Source organism: Oncorhynchus gorbuscha, unplaced genomic scaffold, assembly GCF_021184085.1.
Source record: "Oncorhynchus gorbuscha isolate QuinsamMale2020 ecotype Even-year unplaced genomic scaffold, OgorEven_v1.0 Un_scaffold_1456, whole genome shotgun sequence".
Taxonomy (NCBI): Eukaryota; Metazoa; Chordata; class Actinopteri; order Salmoniformes; family Salmonidae; genus Oncorhynchus; species Oncorhynchus gorbuscha.
The window spans coordinates 35922-52500 of NW_025746231.1; the positions used below are offsets into that span (position 1 = coordinate 35922).

Genomic DNA, 16579 nt, shown 5'->3' on the forward strand with positions numbered 1-16579 from the left:
GAGGTGTGTCTGGCGAGCTGCATGCCTTCCAGCTCTTCTGGGGTTAGAGCAGCTGGAGACCTACAGCTATGGTGCCTCACCAACTCACAGAGGGTGCCAAATGGCAACCTAGTCCCTATTTAGTGCACTACTATTGACCAGGGCTCATAAAGCTCTGGTCAAAATTAGTGCACTGTATAGGGATTAGTGTGCCATTTGGAAAAGAACCGAGCTCTCCTCGTAAACCAGCACTTGCGGCAATGTGGCTCAACAGACAGGAAATACTGGCCCATTAGACACAGTCAGAGACACAGAGGGAGGAGAGTGGGACTTGGCTTTAACAGTTCAAGCTATAAGCACAATATTAATAGCTATGAACAGCTAGTTTATAACACAGGGCAGGCTACAGCTGGTGAAAAAAAATGAATTCAATTTTAACATTTGCATTTTTACTGGTTCTTGATGTTCTGTAGTTAATAGCCACTGTGGAACCATGAATGACCTGGTTTGGTTATGTTCTCTCAGACAGAGGTACATACAATAGAGAGGAACTGCTGTGCTGACTGATATTCCAACGTCTAATGTGACCAACAGACTCCCTGCCATCACAGTTCAGAGCAGGGTGAATGTGGGTGTGGGAGCAGCAGCTGATGGAATTCTATTTATGTGGAGCCTTTTGCTTTGGTTACTCAGCCACCTGTAGGCTACATGAGTGGGTAATCAGGCAACTGACAAGCAGCTAGGGGTTTTACTACGGAGAATATCTATTGAAAACACTATGGAGGCAATGAAGATCAACATCAATGCTGTCACTTCATTTACTGGTCAGTTTTACTTTTTTAAATTATTTTATTTGCCACCAGGATAAAACAATATTCTCGCGGTTTCCCATGATTGACGCATTCTATTTTGAAGGAAAAAAAGCTAAACGGATGACTTTCTTTGACGGGAACATAGTCGAGGCCCAGAGGCAACGATAGACTTTTCAAACAACGATCACAAAGAAAGGAACATGGTAGCGTCATTAGGGTGCCAATCTAAACCACCAAACATGTGCACAAAGGTTGTTCTTCAAAAATATCAGAATGAAACTTCACTACTCTTAGACCCTCTACTCTTAGGAAAGTTAGTCTACACAGATTTCAATGATTTCTAAATGGATATCAGTAAATAGATTTAGACTCAGGTTCAGACATGGTTGAGATTAAATCCAAGTTAACCCACACCAATGTGTCATTGTCTAATCTTCACTATGTTGTGGCCGAATGCACTAGTTGCCTTAGGATATATTAATCCTGACATGTATTCATTCATCTAACAACAATGATGATTGCCAGTAGTTTCAAGTCACAATTCTTCATAGATGCCCAGAAAATAACAATTCTGATGATTCACCCAATTCAAGATGGTCAATTCCTTGTTAAATGTTTTTTCCCTGAAATCACACAACTGACTGAACTGACAATGGTCACTGATATCAAATATTCAACCTGCCTATAGCAAACTGGCAGCAGCCATTTTGTGGAGAGAATCCATTTTACAGGACGAGTCTCAGATTACAACCTATTCGCTATTTAGTGCACCAGTGCCCTATGGGCCCTGGTCAAAAGTAGTGCACTATTTAGGGAATAGGGTGCCATTTGGGACTCAGCATACTATTGACCTGAGGACACTGGAGTTCTGAGGTACTATGGGGTTGTGACATGAGGTAAAAAAGGTTTTACAGAGGTATGAAGGCATATTTAAAAACAAAATGGAAAAATAACAGTTGCTGAGTTTATAAAAAATGTCTGACTCCACGTTTCCACATGTATGTAACACAGGAAATACATTGTTCTCAGCAACATTCTGGGATTTCACACGCTTTATGTCAACAGTAACAATTAGAGAAAATGTGTGAGTGCTTTCTGTGCAAATATCAACCAAATGTTGCTTCATGTTAACTATACTTTTCTCTTGCATTGAGGTAGTTACTTTATCAAAACTCCACTAGCAAAATCTCCATCAAATAATAAAGGAGTACATTCATACACAGCTACATGAGGTAGGTATGATGCAGTGGAAGTATTTCAAGAATGCAAGAAATTCCCTGAGAAAATCAGAGATTTTGACGCACACATCAGGAGCAAAGACAACTATCGAGCCAGATACTGTCACAGAAGGCCTTCTATAGGGTTCAAAATGTCAGCTTATGACAATAACCCCTTGTTGGCAGCGGTTCATGTTCTCCATTGATTTGCTCTTTCAAAATAGAGGTAAAGCTGAGAGAAAAGGTCAAGTTTCAATATTACCGTCTCCATTTGCTCACAAAGACATTTGCATCTGCTGGGTGTGTCTCAAAATCTCCTCTTCAATGTTTCTTTCTTTGCAAACCAGCAGACAAACTGCCTAGCCTAGAACATAATGATTCGGTTGTTTCCAAAGTCCACGGCAACAATCCTTCCGTCAGGAGTAACAGCTATACCCGATGGGCGATCCATCTGTCCAAAGCTGCTACCCTGAGTCCCCAACTTGCATAAGAAATTACCGTTGGTTTGAAACACCTGGATCCGGTGGTTCCGGGAGTCAGCCACCACAATGCGGTCCTCCTGGTCCACTGCTACGCCCTGCGGCCGCAGGAACTGACCGTTACCGCTTCCCTCTGATCCCAGGAAGCGGGCCGACTGGCAGTCCGACCGGATGATCAACAGACGGTGGTTGTTGAAGTCTGTCACCACCAGGTGGTCCTCCTGAGTGAAGGCCACGCCTCTGGGGGAGTCCAAGTGTTTCCATAGAGCCCCTCAAAGCCGTACTTGTTGAGGAAGGTGCCGTCCTGCCTGAAGAGCTGGATGCGGTGGTTCCGGGTGTCTGAGACGAGGATCTTTCCCTCCGAGCTGACCGCCACGTCCCAGGGGTAGCTGAACTGACCGGTCTTGGTTCCCTTCTCCCCGAACTTGAGGAGGAACCGGCCTTCAAAGGTGAAGATCTGGATGCGGTGATTATCCTTGTCGGCAACGATGATTCTCCTCTGGCTGTCGCAGGCCACCCCAGCTGGTCGGTCCAACTGGCCTGGTCTGGAGCCCAGCGTACCAAACTTGTGGTGGAAGGAACCGCACGGCTTGAAGATCTGCACCCTGTTGTTGCTTCGGTCAGCTACGATTATGTAGCCCTCTTTGTCCACACACACCCCCCAGGGGCGACACAGCTGCCCATCTCCGTCCCCCTCCCTGCCGAACGAGGCCACCGGCAAGGGTATACCTCCATAGCTACGGCCAGACTTGACCAGCACTTTAAAGGGGCTGCCTTCGATATGCTGGTTGCAGATAAGGACTGACACCAGATGTTCTCCTTCTACCTTGGGCAGGTAGCTGACTGTGTACAACCCGTTCTGATGGTCGGTCACCTCAGCGTTTAGCAGGTTACCATCGGACGCCACCACCACAGCTGACACACCGTCCCCACCAGACAGCCTGAGCTCTCCATCATGATCATACCCCACCACAGTGAAGGAAGCCTGCTTACCCTGCAAGCCCCGACAAAGCCCCTCTCCCTGGGCCTTGGTGAGGGGGGCGAAGGCCCCGGAGCTGACCAGACCTAGGGACTGGATGGCGAGGAGCAAGGTCTGGTCGGGGGTGGTGAACAGGATGCGATCATCATCCTGCGGCAGTAACAGCTCCCTGAGGGCCTTAAGCTCTGTGATCTGGAGGAGCATGCTCTCTCTGGCCAGCAGCAGGTCCAGACTACTGCCCTTCTCTAGGACCTGGGTTACTGTAGAGATGGTGCTGTCCAGCTTGGTCAGGTTCTGGTGCAGCTTCTCTAACTGGAGATAGAGGGACTTGGCTTTCACCTGACGGATATTCTCAACCTGTAGAGAGGGCAAAAGGAGGGAGAGGGGAAAGGGACAGAAGTGAGAAAGAAAAGATAGTTACACTTGTCAGGTTTTGTAACATTGCTGGAATGTGTAAATGTATTGTAGGTCCTACAGTATGATACTACTTAGCAGAAAACCAACTTACTTTCCACAGTAGTTCACACTCTCGTTCCTCTAGGGCCTTCTTATGACGCTGTGTGATGGCTTTGACCTCTGACTGGACCACCATGGCCTTCAGTTCCACCTGCTCAGCAACGGCCTGTGCTTTCTCAATGCTCAGCTGCAGGTAAATCATTAAGAAACTGCTTTAGTGGGGACAAAATGTAGCATGACCTTTGAATGGTACATTGACTCATTATTCACAGGTTAAGTCCTGACAGGTTAAAACCTCTTTAGGCTAGGGGGCAGTATTTGATTTTTGGATGAAAAATGTGCCCAAAGTAAACTGCCTATTTCTCAGGCCCAGAAGCTAGAATATGCATATAATTGGCAGATTAGGATAGAAAACTCTAAATTTTCCAAAACGGTCAAAATATTGTCTGTGAGTATAACAGAACTGATATAGCAGGCGAAAATCTGAGGAAAATCCATCCAGGAAGTGCTGTTTTTCTGAAACTACTCTTTTCCATTGCAAGCCTATCCTCCATTTAAAGGGATTTTCAACCATATTCTTTCCCTATGGCTTCCACAAGGTGTGAACAGTCTTTAGACATAGTTTCAGGCTTTTATTCTGAAATAATGAGAGAGAATGATCACATTGCGTCAGTGGATAGCCAGATGTCCTCAGATTTGTGCATGCGCGCACGCCGGGAGCGATACCTTTTCTTTCTCTCTTCTATTAAAAAGGCTACCGTCCGGTTGAAATATTAGCTATTATTTATTGTAAAAACAACCTGAGGATTGATAATAAAAAACATTTGACATGTTTCTATGAACTTTACGGATATTATTTGGAATTTTTGTCTGCCCGTCGTGACCGCACGATTATTGAACAATGGAGGTTTTTGGATATAAAGAGACTCTTTATCAAACAAAACTAATATTTATTGTGTAACTGGGAGTCTCGTGAGTGCAAACATACGAAGATCAAAGGTAAGTGATTAATTTTATTGCTTTTCTGACTTTCGTGACCAATCTACTGCTAGCTGTTTGTAATGTTTTGTCTGCTGAGAGCTGTCCTCACATAATCGCATGGTTTGCTTTCACCGAAAGCCTTTTTGAAATCTGACACACCGGCTGGATTAACAACAAGTTAAGGTATGTTTTGGTGTATTGCACTTGTGATTTCAGGAAAATGAAATATTTTTTGTAATTTAATTTGAATTTGGCGCTCTGCAATTCACCGGATGCAGGAGGTCAGTGTTTCTCAACCTTTTTGCACCAGGGACCAGCAAGCTACTGGTTATCATGAGACTATGGTGTAAATGGCTCTCCTCTCCTCCCCTCCATATCAGTGGATGAATTGATGAGTGACCTCAGTCTTTTCAGTAGGAGGCCAGCTGGTTAAGTGAATTAAATACCTCAGACTGGGTCCAGTACTACTGGTGGAGAGAGGCTGTTGACCCCAGGCCAACACAGCAGCTGTTTTCCACACAGTAGTTGGTCCTCATCATGAAGTCACTCTATAGAGGCACCTCTGGTGGATATAGGGGTCGGAACTAAAGCTCAGAGCGTTAAGTTAAGACTGTGTTAAGATCTGCTACCAAAATGCTTAATCAGCAGACATGCCTTTAACTGTAGGGAGAGTGAATGCAAGCATGACTAAGTCTCTTGGGATAAAAGTGTCTGCTAAATGGCCTTGATATAAAGTGTGACCGACTAGGACAAAAAGGTTCAATTAACTTCTCACTAGGTGGAAGCTGACAACCGTCCATAACCCGATCCGTCCCGGCAGGACTGAGCTCAACCAATGGAATGAGGGGTACTACCAGGGTGGTGGTGTCAATCAGAGAGAAAGCACCAATGACGTCATCTATAGGGATAACAAATCCTGGTTCAGAGGTTAAGGGGGTGGCAGAACGGGCAGAAAAAGGCAGCAAATGGAGATGATGGTGTTTTAATGTAACCCTTTAGGCCAAAGGTCTTCTACCTTTCAGGACAGAGTTCTACAGCTCGGGCTTTGTGCCATTCAAGCCCATGAACATTGTGTGTCCCAAATTGGACCCATTGTTTATGTAGTGCACTATTTTTGACCAGGGCCCATAGGGAACAGGGTGCCATTTGGGACACAGCCCATGAAATCTCTTCATAGGAAATAATGGATTATCAGGCTGGTCCTTGTCATAGTACAGCCTCTTCACAGGAGCTAAAAACACTCAACCTAGACTGAGTTAGCAGCATTTGGTGAATTAGGTCTTCAAGTTAAGTGAGCCTCAAAACACCAACTGAGTGTCACAGAACTGAAGGGGGTAGGGGGAGGTGTGTTTTTCTATTGTGTTTTGAGGAAGGGGAGGGGCATACATATTTCATTGGCATGTGAGTGAGTTGGTTTGGGGGATATGGGAGAGGGAGGGGGGTGTATGGGGACAGGGCGGGGGAAGGAAGTGTCTTCCTAGAATTCCTCTCCATTGTGTCCGTCCTCCCAAAGCCATCCTGTTCCCAACACCCTTCACTCTCTATTCACAGCTGGAGGACAACCCACCTCCCAGCCAGCCGACTAAGAAGGAGAAGCCTAATGTTCTGAGTGGTTGTCTGCATCCCAGGTGACACCCTAATTCCCTTCACGGGGCTGACACCCTAATTCCCTTCACGGGGCTGACACCCTAATTCCCTTCACGGGGCTGACACCCTAATTCCCTTCACGGGGCTGACACCCTAATTCCCTTCACGGGGCTGACACCCTAATTCCCTTCACGGGGCTGACACCCTAATTCCCTTCACGGGGCTGACACCCTATTCCCTTCACGGGGCTGACACCCTAATTCCCTTCACGGGGCTGACACCCTATTCCCTTCACGGGGCTGACACCCTATTCCCTTCACGGGGCTGACACCCTAATTCCCTTCACGGGGCTGACACCCTAATTCCCTTCACGGGGCTGACACCCTATTCCCTTCACGGGGCTGACACCCTATTCCCTTCACGGGGCTGACACCCTAATTCCCTTCACGGGGCTGACACCCTATTCCCTTCACGGGGCTGACACCCTAATTCCCTTCACGGGGCTGACACCCTATTCCCTTCATAGGGCTCTGGTCAAAAGTAGAACGCTATGTAGGGAACATGGTGCCATTTGGGACGCAAAATAGTATTAGAGGGGCTAGAAATGGGCACTATGGCCTCTCTCTCTAGCCCGCTCTCCTTCCTCTCTCCCGCCCTCCCACTCCCATTCTCCGGGCCGTGTGAGGCTGGAGTGATAGAGGACACTAATGATCCATTCTGCTCCTGATGCCGTCAAGACTCTGAATACAAACTGTCAGAGCTGACTAGTGGTCGTCACACACACACACACACACACACACACACACACACACACACACACACACACACACACACACACACACACACACACACACACACACACACACACACACACACACACACACACACACACACACACACACACACACACCAACGTAGAGTCCCCTCCGTATATCCCCCTATAGATCTACGTAGAGGCCCCTCTGTATATCCCCCTATAGATCTACGTAGTCCCCGCTGTATATCCCCCTATAGATCTACGTAGAGTCCCCTCTGTATATCCCCCTATAGATCTACATAGAGTCCCCTCTGTATATCCCCCTATAGATCTACATAGAGTCCCCTCTGTATATCCCCCTATAGATCTACGTAGAGTCCCCTCTGTATATCCCCCTATAGATCTACATAGAGTCCCCTCTGTATATCCCCCTATAGATCTACGTAGAGTCCCCTCTGTATATCCCCCTATAGATCTACGTAGAGTCCCCTCCGTATATATCCCCCTATAGATCTACGTAGAGTCCCCTCCGTATGTCCCCCTATAGATCTACGTAGAGTCCCCTCTGTATGTCCCCCTATAGATCTACGTAGAGTCCCCTCTGTATATCCCCCTATAGATCTACGTAGAGTCCCCTCTGTATATCCCCCTATAGATCTACGTAGAGTCCCCTCTGTATATCCCCCTATAGATCTATGTAGAGTCCCCTCTGTATATCCCCCTATAGATCTACGTAGAGTCCCCACCACCTACAGAATGCCTGCATCACATTACCCACTTAAAGCATGCCTGCCCTGCATCCCAGTACCCACCTGTACAGCGTGCCTGCCCTGCATCCCAGTACCCACCTGTACAGCGTGCCTGCCCTGCATCCCAGTACCCACCTGTACAGCGTGCCTGCCCTGCATCCCAGTACCCACCTGTACAGCGTGCCCGCCCTGCATCCCAGTACCCACCTGTACAGCGTGCCTGCCCTGCATCCCAGTACCCACCTGTACAGCGTGCCTGCCCTGCATCCCAGTACCCACCTGTACAGCGTGCCTGCCCCGCTGGGCGTCTGCCAGCAGCTGGATGGTGAGGGTCCTGGAGTCCTGCAGGGAATCCTGGAGGTAGAGGAGGCTGTGGCCCGAGTGACAACCCACACTGGCCTCCCTAAAGACAGGCACGGAGCACGTATCACAGAAGAAATGCAGAACCTGCAGAGGGACAGGCACAGAAGCAGACAGTCAGCAACAGAACCTGCAGAGGGGACAGGCACAGAAGCAGACAGTCAGCAACAGAACCTGCAGAGGGACAGGCACAGAATTAGACAGTCAGCAACAGAACCTGCAGAGGGAACAGGCACAGAATTAGACAGTCAGCAACAGAACCTGCAGAGGGAACAGGCACAGAATTAGACAGTCAGCAACAGAACCTGCAGAGGGACAGGCACAGAATTAAACAGTCAGCAACAGAACCTGCAGAGGGACAGGCACAGAAGCAGACAGTCAGCAACAGAACCTGCAGAGGGACAGGCACAGAATTAGACAGTCAGCAACAGAACCTGGAGAGGGAACAGGCACAGAAGCAGACAGTCAGCAACAGAACCTGCAGAGGGAACAGGCACAGGAGCAGACAGTCAGCAACAGAACCTGCAGAGGGAACAGGCACAGAAGCAGACAGTCAGCAACAGAACCTGCAGAGGGAACAGACACAGAAGCAGACAGTCAGCAACAGAACCTGCAGAGGGACAGGCACAGGAGCAGACAGTCAGCAACAGAACCTGCAGAGGGAACAGGCACAGAAGCAGACAGTCAGCAACAGAACCTGCAGAGGGACAGGCACAGGAGCAGACAGTCAGCAACAGAACCTGCAGAGGGACAGGCACAGGAGCAGACAGTCAGCAACAGAACCTGCAGAGGGAACAGGCACAGAAGCAGACAGTCAGCAACAGAACCTGCAGAGGGACAGGCACAGGAGCAGACAGTCAGCAACAGAACCTGCAGAGGGACAGGCACAGGAGCAGACAGTCAGCAACAGAACCTGCAGAGGGAACAGGCACAGAAGCAGACAGTCAGCAACAGAACCTGCAGAGGGACAGGCACAGGAGCAGACAGTCAGCAACAGAACCTGCAGAGGGACAGGCACAGGAGCAGACAGTCAGCAACAGAACCTGCAGAGGGACAGGCACAGGAGCAGACAGTCAGCAACAGAACCTGCAGAGGGAGAGGCACAGAAGCACACAACCGTCACAATTGTCACATTCTGTACAGTATCTAACATGATGACTCGGGTCCTGACCATTTAGTAATAGTAACAATGACATTAAGCTATGGCTCTGCCTCGATCTGTACAACGATGTACTGTATGGCATCACATACTCAGTGTTTTGACATTAAGCTATGGCTCTGCCTCCATCTGTACAACGATGTACTGTATGGCATCACATACTCAGTGTTTTGGACACAGTCCTGTCTAAAGCAGAGTAGAGTGAAAGAAGAAACAAGGGTAAGAAAGAATGAAAGAGAGGAAGCAGGAGTGCAGTGGTGTGAAGTACTTAAGTAAAAATACTTTAAAATACTACATAAGTATATATTTTTTGTATCTACACTACATACCTAAAGAAAATAATGTACATTTTACTCTATACAGTTTCTCTGACATCCAAAAGTACTCATGACATTTAGAATGATTAGCAGGAAAGGGAAATGGTCCAATTCACGCACTTATCAAGAGAACATCCCTGGTCATCCCTACAGCCTCTGATCTGACGGACTCACTAAACAGAGAACATCCCTGGTCATCCCTACTGCCTCTGATGTGACGGACTCACTAAACAGAGAACATCCCTGGTCATCCCTACAGCCTCTGATCTGACGGACTCACTAAACAGAGAACATCCCTGGTCATCCCTACAGCCTCTGATCTGACGGACTCACTAAACAGAGAACATCCCTGGTCATCCCTACAGCCTCTGATCTGACGGACTCACTAAACAGAGACCATCCCTGGTCATCCCTACAGCCTCTGATCTGACGGACTCACTAAACAGAGAACATCCCTGGTCATCCCTACAGCCTCTGATCTGGAGGACTCACTAAACAGAGAACATCCCTGGTCATCCCTACTGACTCTGATCTGGAGGACTCACTAAACAGAGAACATCCCTGGTCATCCCTACAGCCTCTGATCTGGAGGACTCACTAAACAGAGAACATCCCTGGTCATCCCTACAGCCTCTGATCTGACGGACTCACTAAACAGAGAACATCCCTGGTCATCCCTACTGACTCTGAACTGGAGGACTCACTAAACAGAGAACATCCCTGGTCATCCCTACTGCCTCTGATCTGGAGGACTCACTAAACAGAGAACATCCCTGGTCATCCCTACTGCCTCTGATCTGGAGGACTCACTAAACAGAGAACATCCCTGGTCATCCCTACTGACTCTGATCTGGAGGACTCACTAAACAGAGAACATCCCTGGTCATCCCTACAGACTCTGATCTGGAGGACTCACTAAACAGAGAACATCCCTGGTCATCCCTACAGCCTCTCATCTGACGGACTCACTAAACAGAGAACATCCCTGGTCATCCCTACTGCCTCTGATCTGGAGGACTCACTAAACAGAGAACATCCCTGGTCATCCCTACAGCCTCTGATCAGACGGACTCACTAAACAGAGAACATCCCTGGTCATCCCTACTGCCTCTGATCTGGAGGACTCACTAAACAGAGAACATCCCTGGTCATCCCTACAGCCTCTGATCTGGAGGACTCACTAAACAGAGAACATCCCTGGTCATCCCTACAGCCTCTGATCTGGAGGACTCACTAAACAGAGAACATCCCTGGTCATCCCTACAGCCTCTGATCAGACGGACTCACTAAACAGAGAACATCCCTGGTCATCCCTACAGCCTCTGATCTGGAGGACTCACTAAACAGAGAACATCCCTGGTCATCCCTACAGCCTCTGATCTGGAGGACTCACTAAACAGAGAACATCCCTGGTCATCCCTACAGCCTCTGATCTGGAGGACTCACTAAACAGAGAACATCCCTGGTCATCCCTACAGCCTCTGATCTGACGGACTCACTAAACAGAGAACATCCCTGGTCATCCCTACAGCCTCTGATCTGGAGGACTCACTAAACAGAGAACATCCCTGGTCATCCCTACAGCCTCTGATCTGGAGGACTCACTAAACAGAGAACATCCCTGGTCATCCCTACTGCCTCTGATCTGGAGGACTCACTAAACAGAGAACATCCCTGGTCATCCCTACTGCCTCTGATCTGGGGGACTCACTAAACAGAGAACATCCCTGGTCATCCCTACTGCCTCTGATCTGGAGGACTCACTAAACAGAGAACATCCCTGGTCATCCCTACTGCCTCTGATCTGGAGGACTCACTAAACAGAGAACATCCCTGGTCATCCCTACTGCCTCTGATCTGGGGGACTCACTAAACAGAGAACATCCCTGGTCATCCCTACAGCCTCTGATCTGGGGGACTCACTAAACACAAATGCTTTGTTTGTAAATGATGTCTGAGTATTGGAGTGTGCCCCTGGCTATCCGTAAATACATTTAAAAAAACAAAAAAATCATGCCGTCTGGTTTTCTTAATATAAGGAATTTGAAATAATTTACACTTTTACTTTTGATACTTAAGTATATTGAAACAGAATACTTTGGCTTTCTCACGTAGTATTTTACTGGGTGACTTTCACCTGAGTCATTTTCTATTAAGATACCTTTACTCAAGTATGACGATTGGCTACTTTTCCCATCACTGCAGGAGTGAAAGGGCAGAGCGTACAGGATAGGATGGAGAAAGCAGGGTGAGTGATGCAGGCCAATCACTACATTGTATAGAGAAAGGAGGCCAATAAACAATTACATTGGTCTGTTGCCAAGAACATCAATATTTACAATACAGAGCCCCTGAAGATGTTTATCTTAGCTGTGTTCCTATGTATTACCACTCAAATGTATGTATGTGTGGCACGTATCCAGAAATCCATTCAAGCACTGTATAGTACATGTCTCTATAGCAACAGTCATAATATAACTTGGTGCTGGTGTGGGGACATACTCTGACGATACTAAGGTTTAATGCAGAGGTTAAGTTGTCAGAGAGTTTTCACAATGAGAGTTCATTTAGACTGGATGCTCTGGAGTTAGTTCTGGAGATTCAGTACGAGTGTGTGTGTGTTTAGTCCACTCAGCACCACAAAGCCCTCAAATTAAATGATGGATCACTCAGCATGGGTCGGGGTACATAGCTCACCCATTGGCCCCTTCCCTCTTCCCAGTCAGCCATTTGAAAATGTCAATGGATTCGGAGGTGCTTTCTGCTCCCCACAACAAAGGCCAACCATCAGCGCTGACTAACACCTCTAACACAGCCCTCAACAGGCTGACAACCTCTAACACAGCCCTCAACACCACGTTTAGTAAGGGGTTTTTTCAGCTGTTTGGCCACACATTTTTTCATGCTGCAGCAAACATAAAATTGTCTAAATGAATGACGTGTATCTTGGGTTATCTTCAATTAATTGGGACTATTTTGATGAAGTTTATACTTCGGGGTCTATAAAACACTGTAAAACACACACAGAGCATGGAGCATACAGATAGGATAGGTTAAGTAATCCCTCTCACCCCACCCCCCCTAAGTTTTAGATGCACTATTGTTAAGTGACTGTCCCACTGGATGTCATAAGGTGAATGCACCAATTTGTAAGTCGCTCTGGATAAGAGCGTCTGCTAAATGACTTAAATGTAAATGTAAATGTAGATCAACACAACCCCAGGGTGCCCTGTCCGTGCTAATCCGGTTTCCCAGAAGTCACACGCGCACAGCGCTACACACACAGCCAGGCTGAAAACAGTGTGTAAGACCCCCATATCAAGACAAATAGGGTGACAATATCAGCTGAGAGAGAGAGCGAGACAGAGAGCACCATGACTGAGTGCGTACCGCTCTGTCCAGCAGTGCACAATCACCCAGCTGGCTGGTGTGTTTACAGACATATTCAATCAATCCCTATCCCAGTCTGCTGTTCCCACATGCTTCAAGAGGGCCACCATTGTTCCTGTTCCCAAGAAAGCTAAGGCAACTGAGCAAAATGACTACCGTAGCACTCACTTCCGTCATCATGAAGTGCTTTGAGAGACTAGTCAAGGACCATATCACCTCCACCTGACACCCTAGACCCACTCCAATTTGCTTACCGCCCGAATAGGTCCACAGACGATGCAATCTCAACTACACTGCCCTAACCCATCTGGACAAGAGGGTACCCATTTAAGGATAATGTTCAATGACTGCAGCTCAGCATTTAACACCATAGTACCCTCCAAACTCGTCATTAAGCTCAAGACCTTGGGTTTCGACCCCACCCTGTGCAACTGGGTCCTGGACTTCCTGACCGGCTGCCCCCAGGTGGTGAGGGTAGGAAACAACATCTCCACCCCGCTGATCCTCAACACTGGGGCACCACAAGGGTGCGTTCTCAGCCCTCTCCTGTTCACCTACGACTGCATGGCCATGCACACCTCCAACTCAATCATCACGTTTGCAGACGACACTACAGTGGTAGGCTTGATTACCAACAACGACAAGACAGCCTACAGGGAGGAGGTGAGGGCCCTCGGAGTGTGGTGTCAGGAAAATAACCTCACACTCAATGTCAACAAAACAAAGGAGATAACTGTGGACTTCAGGAAACAGCAGAGGGAGCAGTCCCCCATCCACATCGACAGGACAGTAGTGGAAAAGGTGGTAAGTTTTAAGTTCCTCTGTGTACACATCCCGGACAAACTGAAATGATCCACCCACACAGACAGCGTGGTGAAGAAGGCGCAGCCACGCCTCTTCAACCTCAGGAGGCTGAATAAATTCAGCTCGTCACCAAAAACACTTAAACTTTTACCATCCTGTCGGGCTGTATCACCGCCTGGTACGTCAACTGCTCTGCCCACAACCGTAAGTCTCTCCAAAGGGTAGTGAGGTCTGCAAAACGCATCACTGGGGACAAACTACCTGCCCTCCAGGACACCTACACCACCCGACGTCACAGGAAGGCCAACAACCACCAGAGCCACTGCCTGTTCACCCCGCTATCATCCAGAAGGCGAGGTCAGTACAGGTGCATCAAAGTAGGGACTGAGAGACTGAAAAATAGCTTCTATCTCAAGGCCATCAGACTGTTAAACAGCCACCACTAACATTGAGTGGCTGCTGCCAACATACTGACTAATCTCTAGCCACTTTAATAATGAAAAATTGGATGTAATAAATGTATCACTAGACACTTTAAACAATGCCACTTTAAATATTGTTTACATACCCTACATTACTCATCTCATATGTATATACTGTACTCTATACCATCTACTGCATCTTGCCTATGCTGTTCGGCCATCGCTCATCCATATATTTTTATGTACATATTCTTACTCATTCCTTTACACTGGTGTGTGTATAAGGTAGTTGTGAAATTGTTAGATGACTTGTTAGATATTACTGCATGGTCGGAACTAGAAGCACAAGCATTTCACTACACTCACAATAACATCTGCTGACCATGTTTATGTGACAAATAAAACTGGATTTGATTTGTTTGTTGGTTTGGGTGTTCTTCCAGTAACATGCAGGACTTGATCTCTATGGCTCAGCCTCTACAATAGAACACTACAAGCAATACACCAAGTTGTTCTGTGTGTAGATGACCTCCAGTTCTGATACAGGAATTTAGCAACACTAGTGTAACTTTACCGAAACTCACAGGTTTTTCTACATTCCTGTTTGGAGCGTTCCTAGATTTCCTGCTTATTCCCTCCCGATTCCAGTGATCTTCCAACCAGGATTTCTGGAAAAGTTTTTGGGGAAGTTCCCAGAATTTCAGAACCCTAGTAAAGAACTGTGCCTCCTCATGGACTGACCATGAGCCAAAACACATGAGACGTTTCAGAGCCCCTCACTGTCTAGGAACAGGGCTTCCATCCCATCCCAGAGAAAGAGCTGCTTTGATGCCATGCCAGACATTTCTTCTATATAAAATTATGAAAGTGCTTCCATGTGAGCTGTGCGTGTGGGAGGGGGACTACCCTACAGTCCACACACTTACCCCCTCCCACACATACCCATATGAGCCCCTGGTTACTGGTAGAGTGAAGGAACTACCCAACTACAGGGAAGTGTCACGGACACATCTCTCTTTGACAAGCTCCAGCTCTACACTGATCGATGTGTCCAACACTTCCACACAGCTGTGACTGTGTGTACACCCATTCTGTTTCCTACAATGGTGATATTCCATCTGTACTAAAATCTACACTCAGCAGAAGAAGAAACGTGACCCACACTGAGTGAATCCCCCTTCTACTTCCCACTGTTCATCAGAAACACAATCTGCAGACCATTCCAACTGCTTTCTTTATGTCCCTGGACTGGACTGACTGTTCCATCTGTCTTCTTCATACAACAGCATTAAATGTTCAGACATATGTTCCACTGACTCGCCAGCCGTGTTGCCTGCTTTATGGCAACACAGAGTCTACGTTCCAAATGGCACCCTATTCCCTTCATAGTGCACTACTTTACCTTAGGGGGGCAGGTCAAAAGTAGTGCACTATCTAGGGCATAGGGTGCCATTTGGGATGTATAAACAGAGTTATTTTGGCTAGACATGGTTTTGATATTCCCAATGAGAAGGCTGGGCCCCATCGTTAATGCAATGTCTGCTGATGTCTGCCGCCTTGTAGGACCAGCAGGGAAACCAAACGTCCACGCTGTCAAATTAAAACTATTTTCAAAGTCTCTTCAACACAGAGATTTATAGTCACGGGGAGAAAAGATGTACAATTCCTTTCATTAAAAGACCTGAGTCCTGCCAATGCAATGGTTGTGCATGTGTAGCCTACAGTAGAACTTTAACGTGTATTAAAGGTTTGGTCTAGAACTAATCAATATGGACAACATCTACAATGTTCATCCACCTTCAGAACCAGCTGAACGAGGAGGAATAGAGCTACATTAGAGAGAGAACTTTCCATGGGAATAAAACAACAGATCTCCAGTTCTTCTGTCTGCCTTCTAATTCTGTTACATAAGAGGTCTATTAGTAATACTGCCAGTCAGGCCTCCTTCCTCATCCCTAATGAAGACCGTTCCACATTCCTGATGAAGGTCTGGTCCTACCATAGGAGGAAAGGAACCACTCTCTCTCTCTGGTTAGGTCCTAAGCTGGGCCGGGGATGAACTGGGGCTGGGCCGGGGATAAACTGGGGCTGGGCCGGGGATGAACCGGGGCTGGGCCGGGGATGAACCGGG

At 47.5% G+C, this 16579-nt stretch overlaps 1 protein-coding gene across 1 annotated transcript in view; it reads right to left on the reverse strand.

Moving 5' to 3' along the window:
* Window positions 1–1686: 1686 nt before the first annotated feature.
* Window positions 1687–16579, reverse strand: part of LOC124022853 (E3 ubiquitin-protein ligase TRIM71-like) — a 21004-nt gene continuing 6111 nt past the window's right edge. Inside the window, 4 exon segments of the mRNA XM_046337539.1 lie at window positions 1687–2755; window positions 2758–3823; window positions 3975–4109; window positions 8276–8443. Of these exon segments, the coding sequence (XP_046193495.1) occupies window positions 2373–2755; window positions 2758–3823; window positions 3975–4109; window positions 8276–8443 (1752 nt within the window). The 3' untranslated portion in view covers window positions 1687–2372.